Source organism: Danio aesculapii, chromosome 18, assembly GCF_903798145.1.
Source record: "Danio aesculapii chromosome 18, fDanAes4.1, whole genome shotgun sequence".
Taxonomy (NCBI): domain Eukaryota; kingdom Metazoa; phylum Chordata; class Actinopteri; order Cypriniformes; family Danionidae; genus Danio; species Danio aesculapii.
Window position 1 is genome coordinate 2,306,453 of NC_079452.1, and position 13,926 is coordinate 2,320,378.

A 13,926-nucleotide genomic window follows, 5' to 3' on the forward strand; every position below is an offset into this window, starting at 1 on the left:
TTTGTCAACATGATCATCAAATATTAATAATAGTAAAACACACGACAATAAAGTGATTTATTCATTTTATTTAGAGTATTATAGAGTAATAGTAGTCACCATAAATTTACAGAAAACATATCAATCATCATAAGACAGTATAACAAGCAAACAATGTAATAAAAATGAATCTAATTTTGTGTGTACAATTACAGCACATTGTAAAAAAATCATTTCGACAGTTTTCCAGTCATTCCCCTTTTGATGTTTAAATCAGGCCTTAACAGAATTACATAACATTTAGGTATAAAAATGCTAAATAGAAGTCCAAAAGTAGAAGCTAGAATGGCAAATATCTCAACAGCAACTGTGTATTTCCCTGGAGAACTGTTGTATGCTGGTATAAAAGAGATCCACACTGCACAAAATATAAGCATACTAAATGTGATGAGCTTAGCTTCATTAAATGTATCTGGAAGTTTCCTTCCAAGGAAAGCGAGGGCAAAACACATACAAGAGAGGAGTCCTATATAGCCCAGAACCAGGTAAAATCCTAGTGGCAAAATGTCTTTGCATTCTAGTATAATCTTGCCGTCCTGATATGATGTGTTTTTATAGGGGTAAGGAGGTGCTAGTGCCAACCAACAAGCGCACAGAATAACTTGGCCTGTTGTGCAGCAGAAAATGAAAACCCTTTGCTGCGGCGGGCCAAACACCTTTAGAGAAATGGATCCAGGCACTGTAGAACGAAAAGCCAAAAGTACCACTATGGTCTTGACCAGTATGCATGAGATACATAGAACAAAGCTGATTCCAAATGCTGCTTGTCGGGCACAGCATGTCCATGGCGAGGGCCGACCCACGAACACCAGTGAGCAAAGAAAGCAAAGTTTGAGAGACAGCAGCAGAAGAAAACTCATTTCAGAGTTGTTAGCCTTAACTATAGGTGTGCTTCGGAAAAGAAAAAAAATCACTGTAACAGCTGTTGCTACAGCAACACCAAGTAGAGACAAAGAAACGAGAATGATCCCCATCACTTCGTGGTATGACAGAAACTCCTCAACGCCAGCAACACAGGAAACTCTTTCTTTGTTTGGCCAGTAGTACTGAGGACACTTGAGACACTCAGAAGCACCTATAGACACAAACAGACATTATAGATCACTGTTTGTCATGTATTGCCATGAATTATTGTCGTTTGCGTATTTATACTCTCTGAAATACTCGATTCTCTTCGGTCAGTTGCATCATTCAGCAGCAATAGACTGGCATACAGATAGACAGATGTGTACCTGATCAGCAGAACGACAGGCATTTACCTGAGATATTGCTGATTTCTCCTTCAGTGCAAGGCAAACAGTCAAAGCAGCAGACAGGCTGTCCTGGTTGAGTGGCCTGCCGGGTTCCAGGGGGGCAAGGAGGACTGCATAAGGAAACAGGAACCTGCATGCATTACATTATAAAATCAGGAATCTGCCAAAACTGAAAGCTTTGTGACTGTTTGTCATGAGGGCACAAGCTCACCTCTGTTTGTCCGCCTGTCCACTGAATTAAGCCCTCTTCTATTTTAAGCTGCTGCCCACTTGGGGCAGAGCCATCATAGGTGCCAACCAACTGAAAATTGATGGTACCTCTAGCATTTTTCTGCCAGTTTATGATGTCATAGAGTGGCACAGGCTCTCCATTGGTGTCAAAATAGACTTTTTCATTAAACTGGTTTGTAAAATGTACCCTCTTTAGATAGCGAAGAAGCTATTGCATTAGTTAAGGCAAACGATAGAAAGTATATAAATATAATTACAATATGGATTTTTCTTTTGAATTTAATGAGAGTTTCTGCAGGCTTTATGAAGATGAGTGTTATATTTCTTAAGGCCCATTTAAGACTAAGTTTAAGTGGGCGCCAATAGCCTAGTGGTTAAGCGTGCCGGCATATAGCACCAAGGTGCTCTCGGCGACCCAAGTTTGATTCCTGTCTCAAGGTCCTATGCCGATCCTTCCCTTCTCTCTACTCCCAATGCTTTCCTGTCTGTCATTCACTGTCCTATAACATTGAAGATGAAAACCCCTAAAAAATAATTATTAAAAAAAGGATCTGAATCAATTAGCATTATCTCTAAAATATGGCACTTGGTGATTAAACTAGTAAACAATTGTTATCAGCTAGTGCACACACACAAACACACATTATAATACTTTTGATTTTTTTTTTTAATCAAGGACCATGGCTTCTGCTGAAAAAAATGTAATATGCTACTAAGTAAAAGGGATGTTGAGTGAGTTAATTTATAGTATTCAATGCTGCGTTTTTGGTTTCAAATTTTTAAGACCCACAAAAAACCTATTTAGCAAATAAATAAAAAAAAACTGTTAAGTGCATTAATATTTAGGGTGTCCACAGGGTCTTAAAAAATTCTAAAATGTCTTAAATTCCAAAAAAACAAAATTTTAGGCCTTAAAAAGTCTTACATTCACAAAAAAGTCTTGTAGGTCTTAAATAATTGTAACCAGGTCTTAATTTTCCTATGTCCATGTAAAGTTAACCAATCAGGCCAACACGCATCAAATCACCAACAATTCTTCAAAATAGACAAACAAAACATAACAAAACTCTATTTACCAATACAGTTTAGTTATGGTCCTTTCAATAATATTAGCTTAAAAGTTCTCTTTGTATTTATAGTCCATATATGGTGAGGACACTGACCTGGACAGACTGTTGAGCATACATTTAGTTTATTATATTTTAATTTTTACTTCTTTTAAGGTAAGTTATGTTGAAAAATGTGTACGCATACTACAAATAGGGTTTGCTTGTTTTGACAATTTATTTAAAATATGGATAAGAAATAACTAACTTTAATATAATAAAATATAAAAAAATCCTGTATAAGTCTGAAATTCCATTCATTATGTTCGTAAAAAGTCTTGACTTTGTGAAACCTGCAGAAACCCAGATATTTGAATAAATGCCTAATACCTGCAAAGGAGAGAACTTTGATTCAATATTACAGCTGTGATCCGAGCCTTGTTCATTAGAGCCACATTGTAACAGCTGGTGTAGAGCATGAGCTATAGCATACACAGCTTTATAGACATTGTATGAAATCCTCACCCTTGATACATCAGTGTAGCTACTTTCCGTCTCCATCAAATCCTCTAAGCCAGTACAGAGTGGCAACACAGAATCATTGCTGTCTTCATAACCTAGTCTGCATCCAAACAGTTCTTCCCAAAACATGTTAGTGAAAGCAGATTCAGGTCTCGATGAAGGCCTTACCCTAAAGAGAAACTCAGCCAAGCCAGGAATATTGGTGCCCCTGAAAGAAAAGCCCACTGTTCCAATCAGGACAGGATGTAGCTCAGGGATAGTGAGAAGTTTGGCTGTCACCCAAGCCTCACTGGCCACCCATTGCAACCTTGTCAGATTTCTACGAGCAACTTCAATCAGGAGCTCCAGCAGTTCTCCTTCAGTGGCAAATGCTATAATCACTTGTGCAGTGGAACCTTCAAGGCTATTAAGAATAGAACGTATCTGTGCCTGAGAAGGTGATTTGGGTATGGTTTGATGAAAGGCAATACAGCTACCAATTCTTTCAAGCTGCTCGGTAAACGCCTGGATACCATAGTGACTGTAGTCATCATCAGTGCCCACCGTACCCACCCAGCGCCAGCCAAAATGAGAAACCAATTGGACCAGTCCCTGCACCTGAAACTTGTCACTGGGGACAGTACGAAGGAAAGAAGGGTACTCCTTTTTATCTGTGAGGCAAGTGCAGGTGGCAAAGTAACTTATCTTGAGGAGAGGAAGAGAAACAAAGAGAAAGAGCTTAAAAACCAAACATTTAGGTAGATGTCAATGTATGCTATACCCCACCCCCCAAATTATAGGGTTAGAGATAACTTAACAGAATTAAAAAAAAAAAAAATAAATAAATAAAAAAAAGGAGTACAGAAATCTGTTTTAAACATGTCCACTAATCAGGTTCTGTTTGTTGAATATTTTTGCAGGATCATAAATACACATAGTTTGGCATGCTAGTTATTTAATACTATATATAATAACATACAACACATAAGAAATGTTCATTTGTAACTGTGATTATTGCTCATTTTTTTTGATTGAAAAATAAAGGTAAATGCAAGATCTTTGAAGCACACTTTCCACTAAAGAATGTTGCCATGCGTTCAATGCATATGATGCTAAGTCAAAGATTTTTAATGAGGTATCAACAAAGGTTTTGTATGACAGAAATTACTTTCGACTGTCCATTAAACAAAATAATAAATGAATTATCTAGAATTATCAACTATGACCAGACCCATAGTGATATTCTTACCAATGGAATTCCAAAAGGACCCAAAGTTTGTGCCACAGCTCGTGTAGGTGAAGATGATGCCAGGCCTATGACAGCTGGCACCGGGGCAGTGGACAGGCAATTTGCACTGCTAACAGCATTAGCTTGTGTTTGGCCAAAAGTGCCGTTCAGAAGGAAAAGTGCACTGTGCAGGCTGGTGTGCACATTATCACAGCTATCCAAGATCCGATAACCTAGTGTCACTCCAGGTAACAAACTTGAGTTACTGTTGATTTCTTCAATGGCAAAGACCATTGTTTGAACCCAGCGAAATGCACGAAAATCAAACCTGTTAAGAAAATAGACAGAGAGCCAAGACAGCAAGTAGGGAACTGTTTGTAGCAGTACAAAATCATGGACAAATAGGTTAATTCTTAAGAGAACAGTTGATTAAATATATAACAATTGTTTTAGCATAACACCACATCATTTAAGGTGTGGATCTCATTTACATTGCATGTTTGCTCATGCATTAAAACCAACTCTGTACATTTTTTTTTAATTGATGTTCTTCATTATACTCATGTCATTTCACACACCTGCTGCAATCTCGATAGTGTGGCAGATCAGAGAAATTATAGTCAGTTTCTGGAGCTATATTGTGCATGGGAAACAGCCCTCCAATGACGATATCACCATCCTGTTCCAGTACTGGGGAATTAAAATCACCCAATGTCCAGCAACTTTTGCCCAGTGAGGTGCATACAACTACTGAGAAGTACAACAGAAAAGCAAGGCCCAGTGATACCAGTCCAATCACTGGCATCTTTCTGGGGTCTTTAAATTCCAACCATGGAGGCAGCAAGTGAGGATCCCATCCAGAGTGTATGAAAGAGTGGAATAACCACCAATATAAAATGTATGACTATAATGACAAATAAAACATCAGGTGACGCTGGCCAATGGTAAACATTGTGGGTGGAGTGTTCATTCAGGTCATGTGATTTAACTGTTTGCCATCAAAGTGCCTTGATACCTTAGGTCATATAAATCTATAAAACATTACTATTGACCTGGCATTATGATTGTCTAAAATAACATCTTGTGAATGCAAACCTATCACTCTTATTATAACCTTTGAATCTGACAACATTTGTTAAAAAAAACACATATGAAGACAAAATATGTTTTGTATATGTTCAACTTCACTTTCATGTTCATCAAACCACTCTGTCACTAGTCACTCTGTCACTACCAGAAAGGCTCGGTAGCACAAGTATTGGGCCTAGGGAATGCCATTGAAACTGATGTTTGGCATTGCCACAAGTGACCAAAGTTTTGGCAATAACAGCCCAGCCATGTATACTGACTAGGCATGGGACAATAACTGTTTTCAAGGTATACCTTGGTTTGGAAAAGTCAAGGCTTTAAAACCACCAAAATATTATGCTATACTGTTCCTAAGTCAACAAGTACAACTCAACTCAACAACTCAACATCCAGGTTTCTTCACTAACCGCATCTGTTTAATGTTTATCTTATTTATTTATTTATTTTTGTTTTGTTATTATTTTGTGTTGTCACTTGTCACTTTATGTACACTGGAAGCTTCTGTAGCCAAAACAAATTCCTTGTGTGTGTGAAGCACACTTGGCAATAAAACTGATTCTGATTCTGATTCTGAAGGTATGTGTAAGATTTTTTTTTATCAATGATTCATTTGAATTATCTAGCCTGTCATGTTTACTGCTCTAAAATATTTCTAAAATGTTTCTCAAAATACAATATATTGTGTTCAAAGGGGAAAATGTTTTTTGTTTTTACCCAGACATTTAAAAATAAGATATCTTAGTGCAGTAATCTGCCCTATTTTTATTTTATATTTTTATCCAAGGTTATCATAGTGTCAGAATCTTATAACGTCTTATAACGTCTTATAACGTCTTATAACGGTCCATGCCTAATACTGACCCTGTGAAGGTCCCGACTAACAGTTTTGGTGACGTAAGATCTCAGTGTTCTAATTGTTATCAATGAATCATAATTCTTTTAAGACTTAGGGAATCAGCTTGGAACACGTGATCTATAACAAACAAAATCGAAGAAAACAAGTCCAGCCAAATCGAAGAAAACAGTGTTGTCTCTTTATCTGTGCTGTATTATATTATTATGAGGCCAATGACAACATTAAAGACAGTATTTCAATATTTATATGAGCAGGATAACAACAATCGTTTCTAATGAGATAATGATCTTGAACACACAAAACACGGATCCTAAGATGAAACAAATGTTTTATTGACTACTCCATCACACAATAACCCAATTCTAAGCAAAGCATACACACATACAAACCAATCAGTAAGATGAGTTAATGACCTAATTCTCAAACTTATCTACTACGTTTATCACGGCAACCTGTGCGAATCATGAAGCATAGACTTAGATCATCTATTACTGCATAAATTAATTTGCACCAGCTGCTGCAGGGTTGCAGTCTTGATGTGCTTGATGCACCCAGACATGCCTTTTGTGGTTCAGCCTTCTTGGTGGTATGCTGATATTAGAGACGCACACCAACATTTTGAATTGATATGTCACACATAATTCTGTGTGCATTGCAATATTTTAAGTAAAACTGAGATATATAATCTGCTAATTAAACCTTCACATTCTGCTCTTACTGGTGGAATGTGCAATCAATGAAAACTGGCCACCAGGTCAAATTCATTTATGAAAGCCTAAATTGGCCAGAGTTTAAGATTTTTCTTCTCCTCCTTCTCTTGAAAAAAGATAATATATCCACACCAGCCCATATCGAGGGAAATAAGTGTTGAACATGACAACATTTTTCACAGAAATGTTTCTAAAGTTGCTGTTGACTTGAAATTCACCAGATGTCTGTAACAACCAAAGAAATCAATATATGGAAAGAAAACCAAACAACTTAGTTTACAATAAAGTTATGTGAAATAAAATAAAATGACACAGGAAAAAAAAAGTATTGAACACATGAACAAAGGGATGTGGCAGTGCAAGCCCAGACAGCAGCTGAAACCTAGTTATTCAGCAACCCTCTGCCCTTCCTCATTGTAAATATGCATATTTATAAAAGCTGCTTCAGTCCAACATCTACATTACCAAGATGATGAAGATGACACTAGGGTAGACAATATACAATATAAAGCTCAGATTTGATTAAAAAAAAAGACCCACAGAACCATCAAGAATTTTTACACTCTGTTGAAGTCTTTGAAAAAAAAAAATTACACCTGCAATGCATGCGACTCTCCATATGAAAGTCATCTTTAAGCTGCCATCACAAAAAAAGCCTTTTATATAAAGTATTAAATACATTTCAGTAGTTCAGCACTCCTAGTGTCATTTCATTGTTATTACACATAATTCTTTTTTTTAATATTATTTTATTTTAATGTTTGTAATTTTTTTTTAAACCAAAATCACTGGTTCTTATTTCCCCCTTATTTGTTAAGATTATGGTTATTATTATTTTTTTTTAGTTAAATGAAGAATGGCAGATATACAGCTTTTTTATGTAGACACTGCCATCTACTGGAAACTTTTTTGCAACCTGTAATTTATTAAGCTGTTTTGTAGTTTTTAATTATCATTTGTTTATTTTTAAACAATTTGTAATGTTTACAAACAAGACAGTTATCACAAATCTGTTGTGTTTTTGTAATGTTGCTATTTGTTCTGTGCAATTGAAAGACAGCGAGATCTACTAAGTGACGTCTTTCCTGAGAAGCCCATGAGGCACCACCTGCTCTATAAAATAGTGCTGCACATCATCTGCTTCTTACATTAACATGACAAGTGTGTAAGACAGATAGAGTAATGGACACGTGGATCATTCTATATTTATGTTTTTATCTGTTTTATACATCTATCGCTGCCTCTTCAATCAGTAGATCAGGCTCTTGTCAGCTCCAAGGACACTTCAAGTTGAATGGGATATACCAAGATGGAGACCTTATGATTGGGGGCCTGTTTGCATTTCATCTCATCACAGTTTTCCCGGAAATAAACTTTAAAAGAGAACCGGAACAGACACATTGTGAGCGGTGAGACTGGGCTAAAAGCATGGGCAGAAATAAATAATTAGATAAAAGGGCATTTGAAATGGAGAAACATACGAATATGCGGAAGTGAAAAAAGTATTTTCATTGACCTGTATTTTTGTCTTCTTATTCATTTAGAGCATAACTGATTCTAAAAATCCATCAAACAAATATAATCTTATCAATAGACTGAATACATTATCATGATTATTGAATATAGAATTACTTACTGATTTTTAACATTTGCACCACCTATTCTAGATTCTATATGGCAAGTTTTCAGCAGGCACAAACTATGGTATATGCCATAAATGAAATCAATAACAATTCTGACCTGTTGCCTAACATCACCCTCGGTTATCATCTGTATGACAACTGTGTAAAGCTTGGAGTGGCATTCAGGTCTGCAACAGCTCTGGTCAGTGGGACAGAAGAATCCTTCAATGTTTTCAACTGCACTGGCCCACCACCCATAATTGGGATTGTGGGAGATCCAGGATCTACTCATTGTATAGCAATCTCCAGTGTGCTGGGATTATTTCGAATACCTATGGTATGATGTGTTGTATACAAAACTTTATTACCACCCATAAAAATAGTTAATTGTGTCTGTTCATGTCAAACAGTACTCGCTATAGTGATATCAAATGTTTCTTTTATATATATATATATATCATTTTTTATAATTTTTTAAATAGGTTAGCTACTATGCCACATGCTCCTGTTTGAGTGACCGGAGCAAGTACCCCTCTTTCTTCAGAACAATTCCCAGTGATGCCTTCCAGGTGCGGGCTATGGTTCAGATCTTGAAGCACTTTGGATGGACCTGGGTTGGGCTCCTCTACAGTGATGATGATTATGGCATCAATGCTGCTCAATCTTTCCAAAAGGAAGTGCAGTTGTTTGGAGGTTGTGTTTCTTTTTCTGAAATCCTGCCACTTGATAATAACCACATGGACATCCAGCGTATTGTACAAGTGCTTCAGGCTTCTACAGCAATAGTGGTGGTAGTTTTTTCCACAGAAGCCTATCTGTTTCCCTTGATGGACGAGGTGGTTTTGCAGAATGTGACAGGCAGGCAGTGGATTGCAAGTGAAGCTTGGGCCACCTCTTCAGTATTTCACACTAAGCGTCTTTTGCCTTTCCTGGGAGGCACACTGGGTATTGCCATAAGGCGTGGAGAGATCCAGGGACTTCATGATTTTCTGCTAAGCGTCCACCCTGACAGTAATTTGAGAAATAATATGGTGAGAATCTTCTGGGAAAACATGTTTGAGTGCAGTTTTGATACTGTGGGCAGAAAGGGAGAAACAATGTGTACAGGTCAAGAAGATATGAGGACAACAAACACACCATATACTGACGTTTCAGAACTGAGGGCTTCTTATAATGTCTATAAGGCAGTGTATGCCCTGGCACATGCACTTCATGACCTGATGCAGTGTGAGGAGGGGAAAGGACCATTCAGTTGTGATGACATAACAAACCTGAAACCCTGGCAGGTAAAACTTCCATACACAGAGCACAGCCTATCAGCTAATATAAATTAAATGTCCATTAAAATTGTAAATAAAATGAAAAATAGACAAAAATGTGTACACACAAAACATAAAGCTGTCCTGTCTTCAACCTGTATAGCTGGTTCACTACCTACAGAAAGTAAACTTCACCACAGGCTTTGGGGATCATGTGTCATTTGATGAGAATGGTGATGCCCTGGCTATCTATGATGTGATGAACTGGCAGGCCAGCTCTGATGGGTCAATTGTTGTCCACACAGTTGGTGTTGTAGATGAAGGGGCATCAACAGGGAAGGTGCTCACATTGGAGGAAGATGCAATATACTGGAACACAGCAACAAATAAAGTAATTTATATTTCCTTCAATTTGTTTTTGTTACTACTGACAAAACAGCTATCATTCGCATATCGTATTATTGAAAAATAATTTTATAGACTCATACGCTGTTTAAATGTTTATTGTATGTATGTGTTTATGTACAGTGCTCAGCATATATACTGTAAGTACACCCCTCAAAAATCTATCTTTTAAATTCATATTTTTTAATAGGTAGCTATACATTACTATATTTGTGGATATACATTAATTAGTCAGTACTGAAGCCAAATCTGGAGCTTATCTAACAAAATTACACTTACGATAACGGTCCAAAAGCTAGTACATCCAAATTTATATGCTGTAGAAAAATATTAAATATAAGTTTAAAAAAGAGGAAAAATGTAATTATTTTGCTTGAATTTAATTGTATTATCTTTCAATTTTTAAATATGTTTGGTGACTAAAATATTATTTTAATAAATATCTGTTAAATAAACCAAAATACATTGCTTATATTCACTGAGAAATGGATAAAATATTTATTTTCAAAATAGGGTGTACTCATTTATGCTGAGCACTGTATGTGTGTATATATGAAGAGTTTAGATTCAAAAACTTTAAAAATGAGCAATTATCTCAGGCTCCTGTGTTAATGTTCAGTTATTTGACTATAAAGGCAATGAAAAGAAGCTATACATTGTTATAAAACTTAAACACAGGAGTCTAAGGAAAAATGCAAATTTTAGAAGAAAATTGCAGACAGCACTTAGAGGCTTTTGCATTTGAATCCTTTATATGTTTGTCAGCCTGCACGGTCTGTGTGCAGTGAGAGCTGCCCCCCAGGAACCAGACGAACTAGGAGGAAGGGGCTTCCTGTCTGCTGTTTCGACTGCCTTCCATGTGCAGACGGAGCGATTTCTACATTACCAGGTAGAGAAATTCCCATCATAAAGTTATCTGCATTTTTATTCAATCATACTTTTCATCAACATTATACCTCTATCATTTCACTTTCTTTTATCTCATAAATATAGATTCCATTGAATGCATGGTGTGTCCAGATGAGTTCTGGTCCAGCCCCAAAAAGGATCAGTGTGTCCCCAAAGATGTAGAGTTTCTATCCTATGGGGATCCTCTGGGCATCTCTCTGACCACCGCTTCCCTGCTTGGCTCCTGCATCTGTTCTGCAGTGGTAGTCATTTTTGCACATCATCGCCACACTCCAGTAGTACGCGCTAACAATTCAGAGCTTAGCTTCCTTCTGTTGGTGTCACTCAAACTATGTTTCCTGTGTGTTTTGCTGTTTATTGGTCGACCACAGGTGTGGACATGTCAGTTAAGACATGCTGTGTTTGGCATAAGCTTTGTCCTGTGCATCTCCAGCATTCTGGTCAAGACTATGGTGGTGATAGCAGTATTTAAAGCTTCTCGACCTGAGGGTAAAAGTGCTATGAAATGGTTTGGATCGCATCAACAAAGATGCACAGTTCTGTTCCTCACAGCCCTTCAGGTTGTCATATGTGCAGTCTGGCTATCAAATGCATCCCCGAAACCTCATAAAAACAACCAGTATATAAACTCCAAAATAGTATATGAATGTACTATAGGCTCAGTGGTTGGGTTTTCTATGCTACTTGGCTATATTGGCATTTTAGCAGCAGTAAGTTTCCTCTTAGCCTTCCTGGCACGAAATTTACCAGATCATTTTAATGAGGCAAAGTTCATCACTTTTAGCATGCTGATCTTCTGTGCTGTGTGGATTGCATTTGTTCCAGCATATGTGAGCTCTCCAGGGAAATATGCGGTTGCTGTGGAGATTTTTGCTATTTTAGCTTCTAGTTTTGGATTGCTGGCTGCCATATTTGCACCAAAATGCTACATCATTATATTACACCCAGAAAGAAACACTAAAAAAGCCATCATGGGAAGAGCAACCTGAAAGAACATAATTTAAATCATAGACGGTGGTCTCCAGTGTCTTTAGACTATATCTAAATTTACTATTTGTTGAAAACAGCTTTGACACATGTAAAAACAGTAAACAAATGTTTGCAATCAAGTAATTGTGGTTTTCATATACATGTCTAGCAAGTTTAATAAATCCTTACATGCTAATTATTAGTATTATTATTTATTTATTTTATAATTTTTTTTTTTAATAAACAGTTTATGTTAAATGTACATATTGTTTATGGCATGTGGCCATACTATGGAATATGTAGCGAGTATTTTAACATTTCCATATTACAAAATTTAATTGTAATACATCTAATTCAGATTCTCATCTCAATAACTGACAGCTCCATAAAATGGACCCTGTTTTATACAAACAAAACATGCAAAGCAGTGGGGTGGAACCTCCTTTTAAAGTTTTACTAAAATAGTCAACAATGGTATCTTAAAGGTACAAATTAGTACCTCAACTGGACATACTAACAACTTTTGAATAGGTTCTGCCCCAGTGACAGCTCTCAAACTTTATTTCTGAAAATGGACGACTGGATTTTCTAATCACTGATTTACATTGTGACAAATTTTGCTTATTGACCTTGACTCATTTTCCCTTATATTTCAATAAATCATCATTCCTTCTGACCTGTATCTGTACCTGATTTTTCTTCTTTGAGAGCTAATCAATATTTAAATTCTATCTTCATGTTTTGCATTCACCGCACTTTACCTACATGCAATGTGCCTCACCAAATGTGCCTTAACAAAAATGAAATAAAAACTATCCATGTATTTTTTTTTTTAATCGACTATGACTATACACGTTATAGTTATAATAAATAATTAGCTCTAGGAACTGAGTTTGACACCCCTGTGTTAAGGCATTGTGTATTTATAAGAGCGTCATCTTCAAATGTATGAATATTTATAACAAAATGGAGCCTAGTTAACATGTCTGCCTTTTTTCATTTTCATTGAAAAATATGAAACTACTATGTGGTTTTGGCAAAATATGCTTAATGAGGCTATATGCATACAATAAAGATTATCAGGTGAAAAGCCTGATAAAATATGAAATACCCAGTCTCTTTTGCTGAATGTCAGTTTTAATAATCAATAATGGCCATTATAAAAATATAACATACTTACATACAGTTTTTACAATAGAGGAAATAAAGGCGTTAAATTCAAATGTTAAATTATAACTTATATTTACAACAAATAGGCTAATACAGTTTATTCAAAAGACCAAAGAGTCATTAGATGAATTAAATATCCCGTTTATCCAACACAGACTCATTGTGAAAACGTTCTGGAGGTGCCAAATACGTCCCAGGAGGTAAAACTTATTTATTTATTTTTTTGCACAGTTTTTGTGTTCACAAATCCACCAGAGGCTGCTGTTTACACTTTTTGAGATCTCAAATTTGTCTCGCAAGTGCCATTCGCACCTGCTATTCTCAAGTAAATCCACCAAGGGCCGCCGTGAACTGACTGACCAACCGACCGATTGTTTTGGCTTTTTTTTTTGTCTTACCTGCTTTCTGGAACCGTTTTTCACCACACTCAAACCCCGTTGTCGTGGTCAACTCCTCTTTGCGCCCCTATGTTGCAAGTCTCTGGACATACTGGTAACAGTGGGAAAGCCATTCATACTGAGGTAAGTGGTCAGCTTCTATCACGAAAAGAAACGTCGTCATACCACCACGTAGCATTTTTTTAAAAACGAAATGCAGCCATATGTACTTCTGGCTCCATAATTCGTAAACTCCAGAAAT

General features: G+C 36.6%; 2 protein-coding genes across 2 annotated transcripts; one reads left to right on the forward strand and one right to left on the reverse strand.

The window, feature by feature from the left end:
• Positions 1-209: 209 nt before the first annotated feature.
• On the reverse strand, positions 210-5,103 carry LOC130245855 (extracellular calcium-sensing receptor). Its single transcript, XM_056478630.1, has 6 exons — positions 4,877-5,103; positions 4,320-4,626; positions 2,960-3,775; positions 1,504-1,731; positions 1,299-1,422; positions 210-1,114 (listed from the first exon to the last, which is right to left on the reverse strand). The coding sequence occupies exons 1-6, from the start codon at positions 5,101-5,103 to the stop codon at positions 210-212; spliced, it is 2,607 nt and encodes an 868-aa protein (XP_056334605.1).
• A 3,119-nt stretch (positions 5,104-8,222) lies between these two features.
• Positions 8,223-12,137, forward strand: LOC130245857 (extracellular calcium-sensing receptor). Its single transcript, XM_056478632.1, has 7 exons — positions 8,223-8,362; positions 8,621-8,912; positions 9,058-9,410; positions 9,606-9,861; positions 9,998-10,225; positions 11,005-11,128; positions 11,233-12,137. The coding sequence occupies exons 1-7, from the start codon at positions 8,274-8,276 to the stop codon at positions 12,135-12,137; spliced, it is 2,247 nt and encodes a 748-aa protein (XP_056334607.1). The 5' UTR covers positions 8,223-8,273.
• The last annotated feature ends 1,789 nt before the right edge of the window (positions 12,138-13,926 follow it).

What these genes read in the sequence shown, in the direction of transcription:
- LOC130245855 (XM_056478630.1), bottom strand. Translation starts at nt 5,103, where the DNA reads ATGCCAGTGATTGGACTGGTATCACTGGGCCTTGCTTTTCTGTTGTAC. An exon ending in CACTATCGAGATTGCAGCAG is followed by an intron (nt 4,627 to 4,876) that starts GTGTGTGAAATG and finishes TTTTCTTAACAG; the next exon opens with GTTTGATTTTCGTGCATTTC. An exon ending in CAAAGTTCTCTCCTTTGCAG is followed by an intron (nt 1,732 to 2,959) that starts GTATTAGGCATT and finishes CTAATGCAATAG; the next exon opens with CTTCTTCGCTATCTAAAGAG.
- LOC130245857 (XM_056478632.1), top strand. Translation starts at nt 8,274, where the DNA reads ATGATTGGGGGCCTGTTTGCATTTCATCTCATCACAGTTTTCCCGGAA. An exon ending in CAAACCTGAAACCCTGGCAG is followed by an intron (nt 9,862 to 9,997) that starts GTAAAACTTCCA and finishes CAACCTGTATAG; the next exon opens with CTGGTTCACTACCTACAGAA. An exon ending in AGCGATTTCTACATTACCAG is followed by an intron (nt 11,129 to 11,232) that starts GTAGAGAAATTC and finishes TCATAAATATAG; the next exon opens with ATTCCATTGAATGCATGGTG.